At 59.0% G+C, this 12120-nt stretch overlaps 1 protein-coding gene across 1 annotated transcript in view; it reads left to right on the plus strand.

Annotated features, from left to right (window-relative positions):
- Phldb1 (pleckstrin homology-like domain, family B, member 1) overlaps window positions 1-12120 on the plus strand; it is a 29151-nt gene that overhangs the window by 7526 nt on the left and 9505 nt on the right. The window contains exons 4-9 of the mRNA XM_013009497.1: window positions 2571-2696; window positions 4405-5762; window positions 8258-8539; window positions 8947-9087; window positions 9180-9317; window positions 11916-12044. Of these exons, the coding sequence (XP_012864951.1) occupies window positions 2571-2696; window positions 4405-5762; window positions 8258-8539; window positions 8947-9087; window positions 9180-9317; window positions 11916-12044 (2174 nt within the window). The remainder of the gene's footprint in view (window positions 1-2570; window positions 2697-4404; window positions 5763-8257; window positions 8540-8946; window positions 9088-9179; window positions 9318-11915; window positions 12045-12120) is intronic.

Below are 12120 nucleotides of genomic sequence, written 5' to 3' on the forward strand. Positions count from 1 at the left end.
GGGCTCGGGGCCGCCCTGGGCTCACCCACCGCCCGCCTGTCCGCTCCGGGGACCCGCCTCCCCCGCGGGGTTAGTACGGTGAGGGCACCCGGGCTGTGCCCGGGGTCTCCGGCGGGGACGGGTCGGCTCTTCCTCCCGTGCTCCCCTCATCCAGCCTCGCTGGGGCCAGCGGGGCCGGGCGGGTCTGTGCGTGGGTCTGGGCTCGGGCTTGTGTGAGGTGCGTCCCCCCGTGTCCCGGAGACCCAGGGTCTCTGTCCTCGGGGCCCCTCGGCGGCTCCCCGCCCACCTGCACACAGCCCGGCCCCAGCTGCTCTGGGCCTGGGGGACCCGCACCATGACTTTGGCCGTCTGTGTCCTGGGGTTCTGGAGGGCAGAGCGGGGGCTTCTTCTCCCTTCTTCCCCCACACATGCCAGGCCCCGGGGGTCAGCAGGTGCCAGCGCTGGGGCAATGCCTGGGGCCCCTGAGTAGAAATAGAAAGTTAATTTGGGCAGGAGCTGGGCTGCTGCTGTCCGGCCTGCCGCCCTGTGCCCGCTGCTCTATTAATACAGCTCCCTGCCCCACTGCTGGCATCGCTATTTATAGCTCAGAGCGGGGCGGCCACACCCCCTGCACGGGGGAGGGGCACAGCATGGACCTCAGTCTTCTTGGGGCGAGGGTGTGGGGGTCCTTAGATCCCACAGCCTCCTTGGGTGAGCCTGGCCCCACTGGGATGGAAGCTACCCAGACTCCTCACCTCCTCCCAGCCGGGACCTGGTGGTCAGCCGCTGCCCCTCACCCCCTACATCAACCTGGGGTTGAATGGGTCTGTCTAGACCCTTCCAACTCATCATTAATTGGCTTGTTAAATGGCTGAGAGGAGAGGGGGAGGGCGCCTGGCTTTTTCTGAAGCAGCGGTGGTTGTAATTAGGTGGATGGCATGGTTGGCTATTATTCTTGCAGTTATGATTACTATGGGATCAGCTTCTCTTGATTGGTGGCTTGGCAGGGAAGGTTTGCCCTCTCCTACCCATCAGCCTTCCAACTGTTGGTACTGCCTGCCTGGGAGGGCTGTGGGTGTGTCAGAGAGGTGGGTGGCTTTGTTGTGTATAGTTTTCTGCTAAGCCTTCTCAGCCTTGCTCATCCTCTCCCCACCCTCCTCTCACAGCCAGGCCCAGGGCCCCCTGAGCGTCTCAGGTCTGCCCGAAGTGCCCACGTGGCCTGGGATGCCCCTTGCCCTTGCAACTGACTGAGCAGTACTGTCTCAGCGTCCAGGAATGTGGACTTCCCTGCCAGCCTTAACCCAGACTGGCATGAAGTTTGGGGTGCCAAGTGGCACCAGATTGGGTAGACAGGAGGCTGGGGCCAGAGGTATGGGCAGATTGGAAGGGTGAGTGGTAGAGAGCTCTAGGGCGCTGGCTTCTCCCAGCACTGCATCTTCTGCACCTGGTGTGGCCAGGAGGTGGAATTCTGCCAGCCAGGCTTAGTGCCTGTGGGCACTCCTGCTGCCATGCACCCTCCTGAGCCCCTGGCTACATTTTCTGGCTCCCACACACCCAAGCCTTCTATGCAGTTGCACTTCCTGGGCAGGACTGGGCTTGTATCTACCGCCCGGGAACGAATGTGCTTGGTTGAAGCAGGGCCCAATGGTCTCAGCCTGAGAGAACAGAGAGCAGAAGGTGTGTGTGTGTGTGTGTGTGTCTGTGTGTGTGTGTCTGTGTGTGTGTGTCTGTGTGTGTGTGTCTGTGTGTGTGTGTCTGTGTGTGTGTGTGTGTGTGTGTCTGTATGTGTGTCCATCCATCCCTGGAAGTTGCTGCCTCTCAAGGCAACCCTTCCTTCTCCCCCCCCCCCCAAGTGATTAGATGGATCATAAGTCCAGTTTGGAGTTGGGAGACATAACTGTTGATATTCTCTGAAGATGTCTGTACATTCACAAATACTGACCTTGAGAGGTCACAGGGTATTGTCCCATTTTTCTGATGAGATAACTAGACTCGGAAGGCAAGTGACTTCACTGGAAGATCTCACAGCTAGTAAGAAAAAGAAGAGTTAGGTGTGATGCTGAATGCCTATAATCTGAGAGTCATGAGTCTGAGGCAGGAGAATTGAGAGTTTGAGGCCAGCGTGGGTAAGCATCGTAAGACCCTGTCTCCAAAACAAAATAAACAGAGTTAGGGCAGGGCATGGTGGGGTATAACTATAATCCTAGGTATGAGAGAGGCAAAGACAGGGAGATGGAGTTTGAAGCCCTTCCTAGGCAAAATCTTGAGACTGGAACTGAAAAGTAACTAAAGCAAAAAAAAAAAAAAAAAGAGCTGGAGTGGGTCCGTGACTCAAGTGGTAGAGCACTGCCCTAGAAACCTCAAGCCCTGAGTTCAACCCTCCCCCCCCCAAGAAAACTAAATAAGAGGAGATTCTGTCCTGCCGGTGCCCGTTCCACTCTGCCCTGTGCTCTGGAGTCCTGGAAGGCCCTGTCTCAGGGGTTGGGTGTGCATTGTGCACACCGAGTTCACCTGGGGTAAGGCTGTGGAGTGCCGTGCCCGGGGAGGCTCTCACCCTGCCTTCTCCTTCAGAGCAGTTGCTTTCTCTGCAGGCTGCATGTTATGCCTGGGTCAGTCCACTTTCCTCCGCTTCAACCACCCCGCTGAAGCCAAGTGGATGAAGAGCATGATTCCAGCAGGGGGTCGGGCCCCTGGGCCCCCCTACAGCCCTGGCTCTGGTAGGTATCCAGTTGGGGCAGGGGGCTGGGTTGAACAACTGTTGTTGTGCACTCTAGCCACTCTCAGGGGGCGGATAGGGCAGTACCCATGGTCTGGGCTTGCTGCCACCTGCCATGGGCTCATGGAGAAAGCCAGGCGGCGGTGGGGCCACTGGAAGAGCTCCAAAGCAGTACTATTGGCGAAAACTGAGGAATCCTGTCCCTCGAGGACTAGAGGTTTCTGCCAGCCTGAGTGCACTTCCTGGAAGGTGCTGCTCAGTGTCTGGGACCATGGTCCTCTGTGTCACCACCAAAGAGCGTCACTCTGGAGGGTGATCCGAGCATTATGTTGAACCCCTGGTGAGCTCCGGTGGATCCCACAGGTTGGTGTTCCTACCTGACCCTCAGGCCAGGCCAGGCCGCGTCACCAGTGACTCAAGCAGCTGCAGGATGTGTGTGACTTATTGATCCTCCAAGGAGAACTGGGAATTGTTTCAACACAGAGCCACCTGCCTTGGGGGTTGGGGTGCAGGTCATGAGACCAGCAGTCGGTCCACCTTGTAGACTCCTGACATTCAGGTGCCAGATGGATATCTGGGTCAGGTGTGGCTGGCCGGGTGGTCGTCGGTGGCCTACATGTATAGTTGGTGATCTGAAGAATGGTGACGTGGTCACTGGGCTCACTGGTATCCATGGCAACCCCCTAGGTCCAATGCAGTCTATATCATTTTGTACCTAAACTCAGTCTGGCAGAGGCTTTTTCTTCTCTCCTCCACTTCAGTTGTCTTCTGGTCCTCCAGAGGACACCTAGAATCCCTGTTCACTCCCTAGCTAATTTCACCCTACTCACCCAAAGGCTATCATTCTACTGCCTGAACTCTATGGACAGTGCTTCCAAGGGCTCCAAACTCCTGGTTGGTTGAAAAGGGCTGGGCCCAGGCGAAGGCAGGCTCTTGCTGGCTTAACGGGGATAATTGGAGGCTCAGAAACTGCACCTCCTGGCTGTCCAGCCTGGCGTCCAGGAACCAGCCATTAGCAGAAGCCCCTCCCCTGTCTTTGATTGGACCTCCGAGTGTAGCACACTCCCTTACAACCCCGGAGGCTTTGTTCCCCTTGGGCCTTGGCTACTATAATGTCCTGTTAGACTAAGAGGCTCGGAATCTGTCATCTTCTTTGCCGAGTGCTCATCCCTGCCTTTTTAGAGAGGTATAGGAAGTTGGGGAAAATGAAGGCAGGAAAGAATGTAATGTTGGGGCAAGGAGGCAACAGCAAAACTTAGGTGTACCTGATTTTGTTGTTGACTGTCCTGAGTCATTAAATATTAGAGCCAGGAGAGCTCTAATTTTTTCTTTACAGAAGGGGAAACTGAGGGCAGGACTGGAGGCATGGATCAAGTGGTTCAGTGCCTGCCAAGAAAGCCAGCAGAATGAATTGGAGGCCCTAGGTTTAAGCCTGGTACCTGATTTTTTTTTGTTGTTGTTGTTGTTGATTGTGGGGCTTGAACTCTGGGCCTGGGCTCTTCAGCTCAAGGCGAGCGCTCTACCGCTTGAGCCACAGCGTTACTTCCGGTTTTTCTGATGGTTTATTGGAGATAAGTCTCACACGGAGTTTCCTGCCTGGTCTGGCTTTGAACCGTGATCCTCAGATCTCAGCCTCCTGAGTAGCTAGGATGACAGGCGTGAGCCAAAGTTAAATATCAGCACCCAAGACCTCTTGTGTTTTTGGTCAGCAGAATCAGAAAGCCTGGTGAATGGCAACCACGCCCCACAGCCTGCCACCCGGAGGCCCTCAGCCTGCGCCAGCCACAGCTCTCTGGTGAGCTCTATTGAGAAGGATCTGCAGGAAATCATGGATTCCCTGGTGCTAGAGGAGCCAGTAGCAGCTGGCAAGAAGCCTGCAGCAACCTCTCCATTGTCACCCATGGCTAACGGTGGGCACTACCTGCTGTCGCCCCCAACCAGCCCGGGAGCCATGTCTGTAGGCTCCAGCTATGAGAACACCTCTCCGGCCTTCTCTCCCCTCTCCTCACCAGCCAGCAGTGGGAGCTGTGCCAGCCACTCCCCCAGTGGGCAGGAGCCAGGGCCCTCCGTGCCCCCGCTCGCGCCTGCCCGCTCCTCCAGCTACCATTTGGCCCTGCAGCCCCCACAGTCTCGCCCGAGTGGTGCCCGCTCCTCTGACAGCCCCCGTCTGGGCAGGAAAGGGGGTCACGAACGGCCTCCTAGCCCTGGTCTCCGGGGTCTGCTGACTGACAGTCCTGCGGCCACAGTGCTGGCAGAGGCCCGAAGAGCCACCGAGAGCCCCCGGCTGGGTGGGCAGCTGCCCGTGGTAGCGATCAGCCTGAGTGAATACCCGGCTTCTGGTGCCCGCAGCCAACCCCCCAGCATTCCCGGCAGCCCCAAGTTCCAGTCTCCAGTCCCTGCTCCTCGTAGCAAGCTTGGCACACTCCAGGACCGTCCTCCCAGCCCCTTCCGGGAGCCTCCCCCCAGCAGCACCGAGCGGGGGCTGACCACCAGCCCCTCTCGCCAGCTGGTGGGCCGGACATTTTCCGATGGGTCAGCCACCCGCACGCTGCAGCCCCCCGAGAGCCCCCGCCTGGGCCGGCGGGGTCTGGACAGCATGCGAGAGCTTCCCCCATTGAGCCCCTCTTTGTCTCGCCGTGCTCTGTCCCCACTCCCTGCCCGGACCACCCCAGATGCCACCAAGCTAAGCAGGGACATGGCCGAGAGTCCACGGCCCCGGCGCTGGGCAGCCCACGGGGCTTCGCCCGAGGACTTCTCCCTGACTCTGGGGGCACGGGGTCGCAGGACACGGAGCCCCTCGCCCACACTGGGGGAGTCCCTGGCACCCCTCAAGGGCAGCTTCAGTGGCAGGCTGAGCCCAGCTTACAGCCTGGGCTCTCTTCCTGGAGCTTCGCCTCGGCAGAGCCCCCGTGCCCAGAGGAAGCTCTCCAGCGGGGACTTGCGGGTGCCTGTCACTCGGGAGCGGAAAAATAGCATCACCGAGATCAGCGACAACGAGGACGACCTCCTGGAGTACCACCGGCGCCAGCGCCAAGAGCGGCTCCGGGAGCAGGAGATGGAGAGGCTGGTAAGCAGGTGCCAGGCAGGCTGCCGCTGTCCAAGGCAGGGTCTCTGCCAGGGCATGGCAGGCCAGCCAGCAGAGCCAGAGGGGCTCATGGACAGCGTTTTAGAGTTCTGGTGTGCTGAAGAACTCTCTTTGAAACCTCCAAGGCGCCCGGCGCTGGTGGCTTATGCCTTTAATCCTAGCTACTTAGGAAGCCGAGATCTGAAGATTTCGGTTCAAAGCCAGTCCGGGCAGGGAAGTCCATGAAACTCTTATCGCCAATAGACCACCAGAAAACTGGAAGTGGCGCTGTGGCTCAGGCAGTAGAGCGCTAGCCTTGAACTGAAGAGCTGAGGGACAGCACCCAAGCCCCACAACCAACACCCCCCCAAAAAAAACCCCAAACCCTCCAAGACTTTTATTCTAAATTCTTGTTGACGTGGCATATGTTCTATGACATAGCATCTGTTTTAATATGTGAATTAAGTTTCATGTTATTTACCTAAGTACAGCGAAGTTCTAGGAAAACATACATTTGTGAACCTTTGCTGCTCTCCCTTTGTAGAATAGATGGCTAGGAGGGAAAGACAGAGGCCGCTGGGAGGAAAATGTATGTGTGTGTGGACACGTGTGGCCCGCGCGCACGCTCATGTGTGAGCCTGAGCACATGCTCTCTTGGGGATGCAACCTAGCCCCGTGCATCTGCTAGGCAAAGCACTCTACCATTGAACCTTGGAAATCAGAGTCACACAGCAAGTTCTGGCAAAGCTGGGAATCAGAGCCTCTGTCTTTCCACCTTTGCTGCTTGTTCTTTTGACAAGCTCCTGATCCTCCTGTCTTGGTTCTCTTTGGTCTGCACAGATAGGCAGGAGCTGCTCAGCTTGGCCCAGGTGTGGAAGGACCAGCGTGGCAGCCTGTGTCTTTGCGCCTATGCACAAAGGCCGGGTGTGGCTCTGGGCAGCTGTCCTGGAGATGGCATCTGAACTAGGTGGGGTCCAGGATTCCCCAGCTAGCTCAGGGCCTGCGGCTGGTGTACGCATGTGTGAGGCCACCCACAGTAGAACGGATTCCACCCTCTTTCCCTTGCGAGCAGAAGCCTAGCATTCTTGGAGACCTGGGACCGGAGCTGAGGTTTATCTGGAGACCCTTTGGGCAGGGCTGTCTAGTCTGGGGTGTGCTGTGTTTTGTGGGAGGCAGTATCCCCACTCTTCCTTTGTTGCATCCTTCCAGCACTGGTTTGCCCTGTCCCACCCTAAAGAATGCTTGGTCACTCCGAGGTCTTATCCTAAGAGGGGCAGTGAGCTGGGCATGGCAGCTGTGCGCCCAGCCTTCCCCAGCTGCTCTAGTCAGCCTCTTGGTCCCCACCCCCACTCCAGACACACCTCCCACCAGCCCCGACCTGCCCCACCTGCCACTTTAAGACTTGGGAGACTGCCTGCCCTGCCCCTCCCATCTCAGCCAGGCTCCTATCTGGGCCCTGAGGGTGGAGGCAGCAGGCACTGGCCCAGCCTCCTGGGTGCTGAGGCTCAGTTCCTGGATTTTTTTTTTTAAACCATGAAACTGGGCAAGCAGCAGGAGGGAAGCTGGGTAAGTGTTGAGTGGGCAAAACCGGGCAAATTGGGTGGTGAGAGACACTTGAGGTGGTGGAGGGACTCCAGAGAACCATGGGAGGCGCAGGGGCCAAGACTTAGGGCTGAAGGTGCTGTGGATGGACACAGAGGACTCAGACCAGGAACATGACTGCTGTCCGTCCTCCTAGGCCCCTGAGGTGGGCCCTTTCTAGGCATGGGGGATATACACCGGGTGGATTAAGTGGCCCAGGGCCACGGAGAGCTCAGCCCTAGGCCTGAGCATTCAGACTTTGCAGTAGCCCACCCTGCTGGCTGCCAGAGTGAATGCTTGGAGCTGTGGTGGGACAGAGGACGTGTTCCAGGTCTGTCTCTTCTCCATGTGTGTCTGGGCTGAGTGTCAGGTGCAGGCCTGTGGGTCTCCTTTCCAGCCCTGTCTGTGTGCAGGTGCCCATCTAGTTGTATGTAGACTGTGTTTATCCTTCCGAGTGTGCATTTGTGCGTGTCGGGGCTGGTACCTGTTAATACCAGTGTACCTGCCAGTGCCCATGGAGTGTCTGTCTGCATGTGCTTGTGGGGCAGTTCCAGTGTGTCGTTGTGCCCTGGTGCCTGTAGATCCACATGTACCTAGGCTAGCAGAAGCACCCGAGTTGAGCTGTGTCTCACTGTGGTCTTCAGCCCACCTGCTTGCAAGTGTCCTTGTGTGACCACAAGGAAGCCCCATCCTGAGCTTGCAAGAGAAAGGAAAGGAAACAGGAAAATGGGAGCACTGGCCATGTGGGCAGGTGGCACACAGCGTGGTTCCTCCTTCCCGCTTCTGGAGCAATGCTTTCTCTTTCTCCCACAAGTCTTGGGGTTGGGGCCTTACTTGATACTGAGCTTCTAACCCTCAGGACTGATTGACCTGGCTCCCTTCTCCCGCTCATGCCCTGCTCTGTCCACCTCCCCCAGGAACGCCAGCGCCTGGAGACCATCCTGAACCTGTGTGCTGAGTACAGCCGGGCTGACGGGGGTCCTGAGGCCGGGGAGCTGCCCAGCATCGGCGAGGCTACTGCGGCATTGGCACTGGCAGGCCGGAGGCCCTCACGAGGCCTGGCAGGGGCCATTGTAGCCTCTGGGAGGAGTAGCGAGGAGCCTGGAGGTGCTGCCCAGCGCCTGTGGGAGAGTGTGGAGCGCTCAGATGAGGAAAATCTCAAGGAGGAGTGCAGCAGCACAGAGAGCACCCAGCAGGAGGTGGGGCGCCCAGCAGGGAGGGCAGGGAGGAGAGACAGGGCCAGAGCCCAGTGTGTGTGTGCGGGGGGGGGGGGGGAGTGGGGAAGTAATGGAAGGATCATATTTGGGAAGACGACTGAGGCTGGAAGTGTGGAAAGGAGGAGGCCAGGAAGAGAAGGGAGGTGTTGATAGCTTTCCCAAGCTATAAGTGCTTTATGACCTGCCTGTCGGCTCCACCCAGGATTGGCACTCTGGTAAATTCCCTGTGGCTGAGCCCTCCTTACTGCCCCCCTGGCAGGGAGGGGACCAGCCTTCTGTTGAGTCTGATTATTGCTCCTTGCCCTGACGATCGGGGTGGTCAGGCCTCTGCGGTCTGATCTTGGAAGGTTCTAGGTTTCCCCAGCTGATGGCTCCTTTCTCCTCTTCAGCATGAAGATGCACCGAGCACGAAGCTCCAAGGCGAGGTGCTGGCCCTGGAAGAAGAGCGGGCGCAGGTGCTGGGGCGCGTGGAGCAGCTCAAGGTACGAGTGAAGGAGCTGGAACAGCAGCTGCAGGAGGCAGCGAGAGAGGTGAGCTCTCGAGGGTGAGCTGGCCGCAGAGCCCTGGGCCCAAGCAGGGCCCGAGCCCACTGCCTTGACCCGGACCTCCGTGTCTACCCCAGGCAGAAATGGAGCGGGCTCTGCTGCAAGGGGAGAGGGAGGCCGAGCGGACGTTGCTACAGAAGGAGCAGAAGGCCGTGGAGCAGTTGCAGGAGAAGCTGGTGGCTTTGGAGACGGGCATCCAGAAGGAGAGGGACAAGGTAACCCATACCTGGGTCCGGCCTGGTGCTGGGTACCAGTGGCCCAGGAAAGAAGGAGAAATTGCCTTCCCTGGGGCCCTATACCTACTCATCATCCACCCTGTACATCAGATGATCTCTGTGGCCCTCCGGGGACAGGGGGACTTGTCCTCTGTGGAAGGTACCAGCTTTGAGGGTGCTGCTGGTGTTTGGGGACTCCTCTATCTGGGTTCTGTGTGCTGCCTCTGGGTGCCTGCCATTCTGGGCCCTTGGTGGACTTTCCAGGATAGCAGTGAGCCCAGCTTGAGGGTCCTGCTGTGAAGACCCAGGTGCATGCGTCTGGTGCTTAGGATGTGGTATTTGGGAGATGGCCCACCGGCCTCTGCTTCCCGTGTCTTGGAGATCTGCTGCTTCTCACCCCACGTGGTCCCAGCAACTGCCCCTGCCCCTTTCAGATTTGTGCCAGCCTGCAGGGGCCACTCCGTCCCACAGGGGCCGTGCCAGCCACGCCCAAGATGCCCAACACCGTGCCAAAAGCTCTGAAGTGGAGAGGGGTCATCTATTTCTGGAGTTGACAGTATTTTTTTGAGAATTCCACTTTCCTTCTGGATTTCTGTTTTGTTTTTTGAGTGCATCTATCACTTGCCCTCAATTTCTGAGGAACTTCAAATATTTTTGACTTTTTTCTTTTTTTGAGCTGTTGCTCTGGCCCCCCAAAACCACACTCCCAAATTCTGTGCCGAATTAACTCCATGCTTGCCAACCAGGCCTGCACTAACGTCCTCTCTAATCACCGTCCTGGGCTCTTCGCATGCCCCTAACTGCCAGGCCACCCAGGCAGGGCTGAGCCACGCCTGCTTTTGCACTAACTCCATGGGTGCCCTTGTGCCCCTGGTCTCTTCCCCACTAATTTGCCTGCTCCTCTTCTTGGTGTGGCACCCCCATGGTTTCGATCAGAAAGGAACTGGCAGGAGGACGCAGCTCAATTGTGCTCCGTGGTGCACTGGCAAGAAGGGCATAAGGATGGGGAGATGCTTGGCCTAAGAGCTGCTCTGCCTGAACAGCTGCTCCCACCGGAAAGGCTGCTTTCCACCGTCCCCCCAGCTGAGGGCTAAGGAGGCCCAGCTGTAGACATGGCCTTAGAGGGTTTGCACAGTGCCTCCACCCACTCACTGGCTAGCCCCCTTAGCGTCCCTGAACTGAGACAATGCCAACGAGACGGGAGGGGAGACTGAGTGTCCCCTTTCCGCCTCCTGGAGATCAGAGAACATAGAGTATTTTAAAAGCAGCATCTAAGGATCTGGGAGACCCTGGACCCCAGGAACTGACCTGATGATGAGGGCCTTCCTCTGGGATGGACAGGAAGGGGTGCACACCGGAAGGACCCTGCCTACGCTCACTTCCCATTGACCTGGGGGTGAGCAGAGGCCTGGGCTCTGCTGTCCCTCTGGGCTTTTGTTGGAGGAGGCGGTGGTGGTCAAGCTGGGTCCATGGGGATGGGGATGGTGGTGACTGGCAGGGAAGGCTCACTCTGCTTCCCCTCCCCACCCCCCAGCCCATGGGCCTATTCTGGCTCTGGCACCAGTAATCAGTTTCTCCTCTGCCTGTCCTTGGGAGGGGTGACTCACCAACTCCTCCCTGCGTCCCCCACCGCCCTCAGGGGTGTCATCTCACTCCAGACAACCATCCACCTCTGTAGACCCACTCCTGGGGCTCCTGTTACCATGGCAACGGCCCAACTAATTGCAACCCTCATCCCTGCTGAAGTTCAGCCTGCAGTGCGAGCACCCCACCCTCTCCCTGGGCGGGAGGGGGAGGGGGGCCAAGGTGGGGTTGGGCTAGGGTCCTGGGGTCTGCTGCACCGCTGTGTCTCTAACACCCTCAGCTCCCCCCATTCACACCTAGCCCTCCCCCCCCCCAATTTAACCATCCCTTTTTCCCAGGGTTAAATTTTGGTCTCTGGACAGTAGGGGAGCTTGAGGCTCTGGATTGCTTGGAGAGGAAGGGCAGGCTGTGGTGGAACCTAACATTCCTGGTTCTAGACACCGAGAGACCAACATTTTCACCCTGTGCCAGCGCCCCTGGCCTTTGTTGCAAGTCCCAGCGCTTGAGTCCCGCCTGACACCTCGTCCTCCTTGCCCCGCCTTTCCCTTCCTGCTCTCTCTCTCCCCCCTCCTCCTCCTCCCTGCACCTCCAGGCTTTCCTCTCCCTGAGCCCCCACCCCTCTCTTCCTTTCTACTCTCTCCCCCACCCCTCCCCTCCCCTGCACCCTTCTAAGCCCCTGTGCTTGGAGGTTCTGGCCAGGCTGGAGAGCTGAGCAGCTCAGGTCCTCTCCCTGTGCCCTGCCTCCTCCCGCCCGCCCTTCCTCTCCTCTTCCCTGCCCTCCCCGCCCCTGCCTTGCCCTCTTCTTCCCGCCCCTCCCCTGTGCCCAGTGGTGCCAGGCCGGAGTGTGTTCTGTCTTCCCGTGCACCTGCCCTCCTCTCCCTCCTCCCCGCCGCCCTGCGCTCCCTGCCCTCCCCCGCGCTCCCCTCCCCGCCCTCCCGCGCCCCCTGCCGGCCCGGAGTTGAGGAGTGTGTGTTCTCTCTCCCTGTGCCCCGCCTCCCCCCCTCCCCCGACCAGGAGAGGGCGGAGCTGGCCGCGGGACGCCGGCGCCTGGAGGCCCGCCAGGCGCTCTACGCCGAGCTCCAGACGCAGCTCGATAACTGCCCCGAGTCAGTGCGGGAACAGTTACTGGAGCAGCTGAGAAGGGTCAGTGCCCCCCCCTCCCCGCCCCGCCACCGCAGACCGAGGAGGAGCGCGGTGGGCGGGACGGCCCCGCAGGGCC

The sequence above is a fragment of the Dipodomys ordii genome, unplaced genomic scaffold, assembly GCF_000151885.1.
Source record: "Dipodomys ordii isolate 6190 unplaced genomic scaffold, Dord_2.0 Scaffold10, whole genome shotgun sequence".
In the NCBI taxonomy this organism is placed as follows: domain Eukaryota; kingdom Metazoa; phylum Chordata; class Mammalia; order Rodentia; family Heteromyidae; genus Dipodomys; species Dipodomys ordii.